Below are 12,628 nucleotides of genomic sequence, written 5' to 3'. Positions count from 1 at the left end.
ATATATGTATGTAAGAATTATGCTCAGCAATATTCTGCAGGGACTAGGAAGGCCACAAGAGCAGCATCAGAGCAGGTTCTGTATGTTCTAATCTGTCTGGAGCCAACCAAGACAAACACTTTTTTCCAGAAGCCTGACTTTAGTAGTGCTATTTGGGGATACAAGAATTAATGAATGATAATTTTCCTCTTCGACAGCAGGTGGAAGCATTGCCAAGTAGCAAAATCATACTAGGGCTTTCCAGTCCCATGGCCCTAGGCAACACTTCAGAATAAGAAATGCAGAGAAGATCCTTAAAAAAACATTTTGAAAAGTATTTTGGAGCGTTTCTCTTACAAAGCTAGCTAGCTTGAAAAGCCTTTGCTATTAACCCTTAATTAATTTGGTGTCGGCTTATGTTTAAATGCACAGTTCACCTGGCTGCCTCTTGAGTGGTACTATGCTGCAAAAATGTAATGTAGTTCATCTCTGGACACTTAGGCATTCAAAGGAGAGAAAGTAAACAAAAATTTTGGCAGAATCCAGCAGACATCTGGGTGAGACAGTTCACTGCTGTCCTAGAAAGAGGTACATTCGGACTTGATAGCCGCTCCGGCCAAGGGTGTTTTCTCAGTCTAGGATTATAGCAGAGCTTTCTGTATGACCCATGTGGAGATAATGAGCAGAAAGTGCTTTTTTCCATTAATATCAAGGTCTGAAGCCTGCAACAAATCTCTGGCTGAGCTCTATTGTCTTCAGAGTGGTAAATGTGTGGTAGGGGACTAACTGTCCAGCCCTCATCCTCAAGTTTCCTCCAGAATTTGCAAGTGAAAAGCCTTTGGTGTCATCTAGTTTTGGTGGAGATGAGAGGACAAGAAGCCTGAAATGAAGTGTGTCTAATCCAATGAAATGGACTCTGTGAAAAGGAAGATCAAAAGGGTTTTCCACTGAAAGATTTGGTGATAATCTGGGGTTGCTGACCTGTTAATGCTGCCTCCTGTTTCTCTCTTTCTGTAGCAAACTCCAGTAACATTCACCATGGGACTTTTTTGGCTATAGATCCTAGATCCATGAAACAACTTCAGTACAGAGCCTGCTCTCTGGCTTCTGGATTCATGCGTCTTCCCTTAAATCCACCTCTGCCTTTGCTCAGCTTCCAAATGGAGTATTAACATTGGCATGCTATGTGTGTATAAAAGAAAGGGTTGTACAGCCCTTGCTAAAATTTCCCAGGGCCTTGGCCTTCCCATAGCCTCTATTTATCTGGGGAAAAGCTATGCTGAAAGTCACCAGAGTCTGACCACAAGAGGTCTGGGGTTTTGTCAGGAAGAGCAAAACCATGATCTTTAAATGTCTGATGCACAAATTCCCCTTCTCTCTCAAGTAAATGCCAAATCACCCCACAGCTGTGGGAGGGGACCACAAGTTTCATGCTTACTTTGCTAGCCATCATGATGTTCACCAGCCGTGTTGTTGGGTGAATGAGAGATTCAGCCTCCTTTCTGGACAGATTTTTAAGTGATTGTCCACTTAGCGTTAACAGTTCGTCCCTTGGGCTTAGACAACCATCCCTTAAAAAAAAAAAAAAAAAAAAAAAAAAAAAAGAACATGCTCACATAGCATTTTACAAAGAACAATATGGCACCATTGTGCTATACATCTCACTAACTGAGAAGTCTGCTGCAACCCTCCCTTTGCTTTTGAAAAAGCCTGCCGCCTGCTAAGATTTTTCCCTGTTGCTGCTCTCTTCTGCTCAGTCCTGATGATCAGCGGCTGCTTGTCCACATATGTCTTACATCCAGGCAAAATATTTCTCCCCTCTCACCATCTTGCATATGCAAACTGATCAGAGACTATACGCTTTACTTCTTTCCAGGAACTTTGGCTGACATTGCTTTCCAGTGGTCTTGCTAAGCTGGTGACATCCTACGTTGCCCTTCAATAGAGCAACTAGGAAAACACTGGAAACTTGATGTTATGTACAATCTTTCATCTTCCAGGTTTTATTTCTTAGTGTAATTGAGAAGCATTAGATTCCTGAATGGTTACAGTTTTATTTTTCTAGAATCTTGACCTGTCTCTCCAACTGGAAACATTGTAAGAAATGATTCCCAAACATCGTTGCCTTTCTCTGAAAATGAGCTTCTAGGCATAGCTTGTCACAGAAAGCAGGTCATGCAAAATCCGTGCAGACAAATGGCTCCCTAATAAGCTTGTGGACTCCATATGCATTGTACCTGTTTGCTGTGCCTCCGGCAGGCACGTGGCTGCCTGTGAACCCTTTCCAGAGAGATGCACTTTTCGGACTCCTGGAGAGTTTGATTCCTGAGCTGCTGTTCCCTGTGGTTGTACACAGCCTGCATATGCAGCTGTCCTGATTCAGAAGATGAAAGGTTGCATGAAAGAAAATGTAACAAAGACATTAAAAGTTACTTCCATTCATCCTGAGCCTTTTTATGAAATACAGAAAATGATCTTAGATTGCCTCCAAGTAGAACAGGAACAGGTCTTTAACAGTGTGCACTTGTGAAAGAATGATTGTATTATAGAGTCAATGTTTAAAAAAAGTTGTTTTCCTTAGGACTTCAGTGGCTTCTGGCTACAAGAGATATTAGAATAGTGTCCTTTTGCATAGAGAGGAAGAGAACAGATAACAGACTTTTCATAGTAACTGGATAAATTTTGCCTATGCGAGCTACTATAAGAAAAGACAGGGAGGAAAATAAACATATGTCAGAAAAGGAAATACTCTGGAAAACAGAAGAGATCTAAATGGAAAATAAGTGTATAAAACCACTAGAAGCTCCACCCCTGCTGCTGACTTTGTTAAGTGGGGGCGGGGAAGCAGAGAGGACTGCAACAGTGGAGGATTCTTTGTCCACCCCAGACTGGTTGAGGTTGCTGTAGTCTGCGTGTTGCATCTGGAGGACTAATTGTAAGCACATTTTTGACACATTTATGAATCATTAACATATGGCCATACAGAAAGAGAAATAGTTTCTTAAGTCATATGAGTAAGCAAAGCAAAGAATGGATTGACTAAGCATGTGAAGGACAGCACATTTGTCTAGGAAATACACTCCTGTAGCACAAACATGTGGACACTTCAATGTTCTAAAGAGACAAGGAAAGCTGGAAAGTTAGCACATAATTTATTTTCTATTTGCTTAGTAAATCTCCTGATTCAAATATTCACTCATTCTGCTCCCAACTGAACCCACCTCCTCTGCCCTCGCCAGCCTCTCCATACTCCACAAAGTGAAGAGGGCTCTCAGTGTATCCTGGATCCAGGCTTGTTCCCAAGAGATTTGTATGACTGAGGTATAGATTTCTGAAGGAGAGGCAAATTTCATATGTTAGGACAGGCCACAAAATATAGCAGTGGTCAACTGTCTGCATTGCTTCTGGGTCCCCTGGTCAGAGTGGCATGAACTATTGCCAGCAGTCTGTAATTCTCTGACAGCACAAGGAAAACTGTGTAACCACCTTCTTTACCATCCGTAGGGCTTCATTTCTGCCCTAAGCAGAGTTCATCTAGCCCTGAGGGTTACAATCATTATGCCCTTTCACCACAAATCAATAGGGATCACATCATACCTGACTGACAGAAAACGCAAACTTCAAATTTACAGCAATGTCAATAAAAGTCATTATCTTCCAGGCTGACTGTTGAATCCTGGCTCCCATTCTGAAACCTGCCAGAGTAAATCTAAGGCTGTGAGTAAATGAAATATTTAATTTCAATATTTAACCAGTCCTAGGCTCACTTCAGGCTGAATTCAGTAGGTAATGGGTAAGAGCTGTACTCGTATTGACTGACTTGCTAATTCTGGGTTTATTTGCATTCCAGATTGTCTGCCATTAATGAGGAGTGTCTGCATTTTACGAAGATTCTTTTGTTCATGAAGAGTGCTTCTAGTGAGTAATGGGTAAGTGTATAAGCATGGACAGAATTCTATTTTAAACCAGTTTGTTCAAACTCTAATATTAGTTTTGGAGCTTCTATATTTACTTTTCACCCAAGGTAAATATCTTGGGAAATACATACTTGAAACCAGGACTATGTTATGTTCTTTTTTTATCTTATGGCAGTGCTTTGAAGTCTTTGGCATGGTAACAAAATAAAGATTAGAATTCTGATGTCTTAAACTGTCAGATCTTGAGGAGCAAAAAATGTGAGCTACCTTTTCTGTTTGTTTGCATTGGTCCTTTGTTTTAAGTATCAGTAAGGAATTACAGGCCAGATTCTGCATACATGAAGCATCCATTAAACTCACAGTATTTCCAGTATGGTAGTGTATTTGTTCCGAAACATGAGAAATATAAGCTAGATATTAAAGATAGGAAATTATTCTGCTAGTTGGCTAAGTATTTTGAGATAGCAGCTGATTGTGGATTCAGGTTGTTGTTAAAGAATAATTGTATGATAGAGTCAGTGTTTTCAAAGAATTGTTAACTTTTTTTTTCTGTAGTCAGAATTCAAGTTTGGACTTGCCAATTTATCTCATTAGGAGTCCTTACTCTTGTGTACTGCTCCCATGAAATATCTATATTTCTTCTCACAGATACTGGTGAGGCACACACAGAGAACTTCGCGCAGCTGTTCTCCATGCTTCATTTTGTTCTTGATTTTAACTTAATGGTGGGCCATTTCAGACTGTCCCCAACTCATCTCTGTTAAGATTACAGTCATGCTTATGCCCTTCCTATAACTAGTTCACAGTACATAGCTGCTGCGTTCATGGTGTTTATAAAAATCCTCGTAATTAATTGTCCAGTAGTTATATGGCTCTCAACAGTTTCACAGGACACTGCAGAGTGCAGTGGGTTTGGCTCTGAGGTTTTGCATTGCAGCACCATGTAAGTTCTTTGGGGAAGACATTGTATTTTATACAATGGGACACACGCCAGGCTGAAAATTCTGGGTTGTATTGGGACATACATGTGAAATTACACAAAATAAAAACTGATACGAATATTCTTTCCAAGAGCAACAAGTTGCATGCACTTAGTCAGAAGGAAAGTAGAGGTTAAATTTATCGTGCACTGCAGAACAATCTTGAGAACAATTTTTGTTTAAATCTGTAGTCGTCTTACCAAGTTGGGCTATATTTCAAATAAGCTGTGTGTCAATCGTTTCTGCAATTCATTTATGTGAATTACTTTAAAAAAAAAAAAGTTTTTATTGGGCTGTAGGGACATGTGGAAAATGTCTGTATGTTGTCAGCATCTGCACTTTTTTGGGTCCTGGATATAGAAGACTATATTCACATCCAAGTTATTGCGACATGACAGAAAATTCATAAAAGCTGTTCTTTAGAAAAATAAATATTTGACCAATTCATGTGCCAGCAGTCAATTTGCTTTGGGTTTTGTTCTTTAGTATCTTTTATTTCTTGTCTCACTTATTATTTTACACATATAAATACTGTTGATGGTTCCAAGAGTAAAGACAGTATTTATTTTGTATCCTCCTTGGTTTTAAACTGTCCTGCTTATTTTGAAAGGTGATTTATAGCTCTGAATGTAGTGAATGCTGAAAATTTGCTAAAATAAGGTTGGCAGGTTTGGCAGGTGGATTCCAGGTCAACCTTACCTGCTCATTATCAGAACATATGTTAAAACAAAATGCATGTTTGCTGCCAGTGAATAAAATCTCTCTTTGCCACCAAGCACTTCAAGACACCAGGGAAACTTGTATCTGCATCATAATATCCACTCATCACTGTGAAAACAAAATTAAGAAAGTCTGTGGGAGTGCATTATAAGCAAAAATTGTCTAAAATTTATCTGTTTGGCTGAGAGATAAAAAATAAAGGTGGAGTTCAAGAGCCTTCTTGAATGCATTTTTGTCACAGGTGAGAGTAGATTAATTTTTCATGTGTTTAGCTCTGGAAAAGTAATTTGCAGGTCCAGGCCAGCTCTGTCCTCCTGCTCCCCTTTTTTTGTCATGCAAAATACAAAGCTTCTGAGGATGTTTTTCTGTCTGCCATTTAAAAGATTACATTTTCCTTCATGCTTTTATTAGATATTGCTAGCCCAGAGTCCCATCTCAAAACATCTAATTCCAGATGTTGTTTAGAAATAAGGGTAACCATGGCATCTGTGGAAAACTGAAAAACTTTTGTGCACTCTTAACGTAAGACACAGTAGTTGGATTGTCTGAAATGAAGTAAAGTATTATACAAGGCTAGTTCAAGTAAGGTCTTTGACTCAGTTAACCAAGCATATGACAATGAGGTGATTGACTACTTTTTTTTAAAAAAGACAAAAAAATAAAATGAAAAAAAATATGAACAGCAGTACAATAATGAATTTAAATATTTAGCTTTTCTGACCTCCTGACTGTGAAATGGCTGGGATTTCCAAGTGGAAGATTAAGAGAATACAGTCTCTGAGGATTTTCTTCAACAAGCATTTTTTTCTGCATCAGTTCTAACAGAGAAAGAGCCAGAGTCTCTCTGGCATAAACTGACCTGACTCCACCGATTCTAACTTACCCTAGCTGATGCCTTGGTCTCTTCAAAATATTTATAGTAGGTGTGATTCATTTTCCCAGCAGCATATTCCCTTTGCAATTAATAAAATGGCAGAAGCTAGAAAGCTTTGCATGATGCAAGAAGCAGGGCATTAGATGAAGTTTCTGCCCTAGACAGACGATTCAGCACATCTGATGTTACAGAGGGACATTTTCACCCATCATCTGGCCTTTGTTATGTTTTCCTGTGAGCCTTTGCCCTGTCCTGCATTTTGCAGCACACACTATCTTAAAATAACAACCTCTTTCCCAACTTGCTCTGGGGATAACATGGCCCTGGCGTCACAAAAGCAAGAAGGCTGGGAAGACAGAAAGATAGAACAAGTAGGAAAAGGGAGGAGAACACGTAAATGTCTAAATAAATGCAGTCTCCTCTTCTGGCTTTGTTTTTCCATTCTGCCCATAGGCTCGTGTTTGAGACATTACAGTCTGTTGCCATAACGTTTGTCATAGTACCAAAGGGCCAACTAACTGGTGTTTGCATAAAGGCGAGTTAATGTATTCTGGTGATGACCAAGGGAGAAAAAATGACCTTTTGCTTTTTTCCCCTCCAAGCAGAGGGACAAGGACCAAAGGAAGCAAGGACAGAGAAGTTTCTAAAGCCATGCAGTCAGATCAGCTTGGATCCAATGTTTGCATAAAGTCAGCTCTTCCCTGTTATTGTTTATTGTAGATGATGTTTAACCCTGCTACCAGCCCCCCTGGCTGGTAACTCTGGGTGCTTCCGACGGTGTTGGTGGTGCAGGAAAGAGGTAATGGAATGCTTCCTGAAGCAGCTCTCAAACCCAGCAGACTGCTGTTCTCTGAAGAATAGTTGATAGAAGCTACTCCTGTCCATTCTCCCTATAACTGGCATAGTTTCAGACCTTGTAATGGCCTGATCAGGCAAGGCCATCTGCCACAGGGTTTGCAGCATCAGTGTGCAAGGAATCAGATGCTGCTTACATTTTTTTTGTTTTCTTTTTCTTTCAGGCCACCTGAAAATTGCTTATTTTGTGAGAAGCAAACTGCAAAGATCTGCTTGGTTTTACACTGACAAGCTGGCTTTCCAGCTCTGTCCATACCAGACCAAGCACACCTCATCTTGGAAGTTAGGTGGTCTGGGAGCTAGCTGAACAAGTGACACCCACGTGGTCCTGGGTGCTCTTGATGCAATGAGCAATAGTCAATATGACTTAATATTGGCACGTAGAAAACAAATTACTTAAAAGACTTTTATTTTATTGTTGCTGATAGTACATTAGAGAAGGGAGGGGGGAATATATGTTATTTAGAATATGTAATGAAAGGAGATACTTTGAAGAGAGTGTAGAGATTAATGGATCAAACTGAGATTGTGAGGTGCTATCTCACAAACCATAAACTGTGATGTGCTGTAGGATTTTGATACAGCTTTTCTTTGCCTAGGTATGTATGGTGACGTATTATTTGCTCCTACAGCTGTCTGTACAATCAGCTGGGCAGAAGGAGAGATATGGCTTGGAAGTTCATGAAATGATAGCCCTTGTGGGAACGTCTCTACTTGCCTTTCTGTTGAGCAATATATAGATGAATGAAGCTGTTGTTGCAATGCACAAAATGTGCTGAGGACACAGAGAAGAAGGAAGAATGTGTCATCTGATAGGAATCGGGGAGCAGATAGTTGATATGCTTTGCTGCACGGATGATTCCTTCACTGCTCCTGACTGTTGCTTTCTCCTCCCCTGCTTCACAAAGTGCTCCATGGTCAACTGTTTCCTCATTTCCACACTCTCTCTTCCTGCTCCATTTCCCTTTTCCCACATTATCTCCTCTTTTCTCCCATTCTCTGCACATCATGGCAGTGGCTTTTCTGTGACAAAAAAATGACTGGAAATAGGACTCCAGCAGCAAAGTGAGAAATCTGTGACAGTAGGGTAGGCTGAGGTCAAAGAAGGATATAACTGCTAAGGACTGTTACACGGTGGGGGAGGCTATGCGACATATAGTGCCATGTCTTGGCAGGATGTGAATGACCATCTGGTCACCCAAATGCCTGAGGTAACTGCATAGTTCACATGGACACAGCACTGACTGAGGTTTTTGCCCTGAATGTAATGAACCACTGAAGAGTTGTTGATGGGCTCCTATTTAAGTCTTGTTTCAACCTTATTTCCTTCCACCTGTTACAAAGTGAGCAGCTGGATGGTACTTAGTTGCTGGCTGGGGTTAAACCGGAAGATGAAAGGTCAGTGCTTGCAGCTTCACATGTTGACTGTGCCACTGTGCCATATACTCTTGGAAAGAAGTTGCCTAGAAGATGCAGTTATGAACCAAAACCCCTTCTGGTGCTGCCCACATATCATCACAGTAAAAGTGGTAGGCAGCATTACAGTTAAATACTTTCCATCCTCTGCCCTGTTGGGGCATTAGTGGCATAAATGCAGGCTATGGATGCTTCAGTTAAAAACAAAAATACCTGCACAGGGTACAAGTCGTTTTTTTTGCATTTCGGGCCAATCTTTGCAATACTCCTTATATGAGCCCAATTTACCTGAGATGCAAGGTTGTGGTCCCTTCACATACACATGCTAGCACTGTGCTGTGAGTCAGATGATAGAGAAACGTCAACTTGTAGTCCCACCTCAATCAGTGTAGTACTATTGCCACCAAAACTTGTGCATATTTTGTTGAAAAGAAGAATGAGTAAAACCTGGTATCAACAGAATTTAAGCCTTCTGTAATTCTCTGGTGTATATATAATAAGGTCTGAGTTCCAGCTCAAAGTCTTTTCTACAGGTAGTGCAATGAGAACGAAGTCTTTCTGTGGGGATTCTCTGTAGTTTGATATAGGTTGTGCTCATGCTGCTGTGCTTCCCTCAGTGGCTACAGCAACATTTTCTATTGAAGACTGAAATGAAAGGAATTGATGTCATGATGGATAGATGCCCTTTCTTCAAAAATCCTCCTCTTACCTCTCCTATCCTGATTGTAAGTAGCATCCAGTTTCTCATACTGTTAGTAATGGGACATAGGACTATTCTTTGGGGTCCTAAAGATTTTGGAATCAGCAAAACATGCCTCTCATGCACTTGCAGAAGTCCTGAAACACTGATATGTTCATGGCTTATTGCTTACAGTCAGTCCCATGCAATTGGCACAGCATGGCTCAGAGAGATACTTAAGTTTTTGAACAGAACAGAGGACTAGTGTTTGGAATACTGATGTTCCAGGTTCCCCCTTAGGTCTGGAGAAGAAATGCATGGGGAACATTAAATCACGCAGCACTTTTAAACATTCTTCTCTCCTTACAATGTGACAGCAAAAATTAAGTTGTTCAGTTCTGTGGGAGTTATTAGCACCTTCAGAGTCATGCTTAGGGCTGCAGGCACTGGAAAGCAGAATATTAGTGGAATATCCTCAGCAACACCACAGAAAGAATGGAATCAATTTTCTTGAACAAAGACAAGGATCCTTCAGCTCTGAGTCACACATCGTGAATTTTGGAAGTGTCACGTGGAGAGAGTGAATGTCACACTGGGACTTGAAAAATGGTTGTTGACTCCTTTTTTAAAGAGAGAGGTTTTAAGCTTAAGCTCTCTAAGACACGTTGTACAGGAAGGTTGTTCTGACAGGCTTATGCCATATGGAAGACAGAGATCACTGCTTTCCTAATACACAGCAAAGCCTCAGCAACAGTTGTACAAGATAAGGTCATTGTAGCTGTTACCAAATTTCATCCTGTTTAGCAAGTTATAAGACTTTTTAGAATCACTCACTGATCCATGACACTGAGAGGTATGGAAGATTAGCCATTGGTATGACAGCCAGAGAGGGAATTTTATGTACCCAGTGTCTACAATGGCACTAAGCAACCCAAATGCTGCTGTAATCAACCAGTTGCTGAATAATTATATGTCACCGTCCATCCAGGGTCTTGACCCATCCTGTTCAGGGACACTAACACTCCAGCCTAACAGTGGATTTATGCCCTTAGCAGTTATATTTTATCTGTGCAATAGCATTAGTTATGAGACTTACTCTGCTCCCCAGATGCCTGTTTGAGCTGCTTGCCAACTATAGAAGCAAATGACCTAAACTTACAGATACTGAGTAGTTTCATATATGTATCACAACAATTATTGGAGCCCTGCGTATTTTGAAGGTATGGAATCAAGTAGAATGTGGCATCTGACACACACTTAAAGTGCTTCAGCTTTGTTAAGAGAGGGGGGAGTCCACAGAGGCCAGCTACTTTGCTTGCAGAAGGAAATCAGCAGAGTGCATATGGACTGTTTCCAAAAGGAAGGAGGTGGATGGTTTTGCAGGTGACTGAGTGTATTATGGGACTTGGGTCAGTGTCAGCTATTTATATTTTCTGTCAGAATGTAATAGAATGTTGGCTTGTTTTTGTCCTCATGCTGGGACTTTGCCAGGGGCTGAAACACTTCACATCCAGAGCTCTGTTCTGCTGCAGTCTTTGCAATATTGGGCTGCACACTGTGTTCATTAGCATGAAACTCCAAGGGTAAGGGGAGATTCTCATTTTCAGTACCACTGTATGTTTAGCTGTAGAGGTCTAGTTTTAGCCAGTTTCTATTGAATGTATGCAAAATAAAATAGAATATACAAGAAAAATATTCTAGGTGAAAGGATCAGTTCTTTCACATAAGCCACTATTTGCGCAGGTAAAAGGCATATAATAAGTAAAGTGCCAGAAGTACACAAACTGTATTAAAACACGTCATACTTGCAGTGAGGTCCCTTCTACACGTCATGCCAACAGGTAGAGTGGAAGTGGGAAAATTAGGATATGTCACTGAAAAGGAACTTTCTAAAGGAATCTAAAGTATATTGCTCAGACTGAAAAATTGTTCAGAACAGTAGAGTTAACGTACTTACTTCTTGATTAAAGAATAATGTTGCAATATGAGGCTGTTAAGACTTCTTACATCCCTAGGAAAAAGTGATATCTCTAGTAGGTTTAGAGCCATCACTACCTCCTTCCTGAATCAGAAGGAAAGAACAATCTGCCTGCTGAATCTCCTAGGTCTTTCATCGTATTAATATAATTCATACTTGCATAGCTCGATAGATCTCATGCTATCACACTTTACAAATGCACTATACCATAGCGACAGTTTTATATTTTGAGCTGAATACTATACTGCAGGTAGAAAGCACCAGCTGTGCTAGTCTGAATACACTTGAAAGTGGCCTAGCAGTCACTGATTTCAGCAGAACGTCAATCAGCAGGATGCAACAGCACAGCAGGGAAGCTAATACATTTTCATGCTGTTTATACAGAGCAGGAGCACTGCAGGCTCATAGGCTCTGAAAAAGCCAAGTAGAATCCTATGTTTCTGAGAAATATGAATTAATCCATTTAGGAACTACTGCAATGGGAAACATTACGATATACTGCACCAAGCTGCCTACCTTGATGATTAGCTTTCTTCTCATGTTGTTGCAGTTCTCATTTGCCGCAGCTTTGGACTGGACCATGTTGGTGATCACAAGTGGAGGATCAGGTGGGCTGTCTTCTGTCTCTGGTGTGCATGGTAGTTGTGTTCTAGGACAGCAGTCAAAATCCTCTTGACCCCAACTGGTAGAGATCTCAAAGGGATCTGGGCACTTCTCATCAGGACTTGACCCGTCATCACTGTTTTTGGCATTGCAAAGTATAAGTGATCTTGAAATGGAGCGAAACTTTCTTGACTTCCTGTTCCCAGCATCGCTCTTTCGATCCATCTTCAGAGAGCTGGTGGTGCTGCTCTTTTTCCTGTCGTTCTCCCATTTATGCGGCATGTTACTTTCAGTAACTTTCTCTGCTTCTCTGGTGCTAAATATCCTCCAGGAAAGGAAATATAAAAAGTATGTTGTAATATACCCCACTTTCTCCCACTTAATAACCTACACTACTGAAAAGCCCTAATGAATAAATTGAATCAACAGAGCCTTTCAGTCTGCTAACAGCCACGTGGTATCTCATGACTTGCTAATTCTGTCTCTGTGCAGTGCTCTACTAAATTCTCCTTCACCTTTTTATTCTCTTCTCATGCTCCCCAAGCACAATGGAGTGCTTTTAATAAATGTTTTTGATGCTTCCATTGTGCTGCTTCCTTTGGGCTTCTGCTGAATTTGCATGTTGAA

The 12,628-nt window shown here is 40.6% G+C and overlaps 1 protein-coding gene across 1 annotated transcript in view; it reads right to left on the bottom strand.

Moving 5' to 3' along the window:
- IL16 (interleukin 16) overlaps positions 1-12,370 on the bottom strand; it is a 32,132-nt gene extending 19,762 nt beyond the window's left edge. The window contains exons 1-3 of the mRNA XM_037395190.1: positions 11,915-12,370; positions 2,217-2,353; positions 1,418-1,550 (exon numbers count right to left, since the gene is read on the bottom strand). Coding sequence (XP_037251087.1) covers positions 1,418-1,550; positions 2,217-2,353; positions 11,915-12,283 — 639 coding nt within the window. The 5' untranslated portion in view covers positions 12,284-12,370. The remainder of the gene's footprint in view (positions 1-1,417; positions 1,551-2,216; positions 2,354-11,914) is intronic.
- Positions 12,371-12,628: the final 258 nt, after the last annotated feature.

Source organism: Falco rusticolus, chromosome 7, assembly GCF_015220075.1.
Source record: "Falco rusticolus isolate bFalRus1 chromosome 7, bFalRus1.pri, whole genome shotgun sequence".
In the NCBI taxonomy this organism is placed as follows: Eukaryota; Metazoa; Chordata; class Aves; order Falconiformes; family Falconidae; genus Falco; species Falco rusticolus.
The sequence above is the reverse complement of the archived record's forward strand: the minus strand, read 5'-3'. Positions and strand labels throughout refer to the sequence as shown.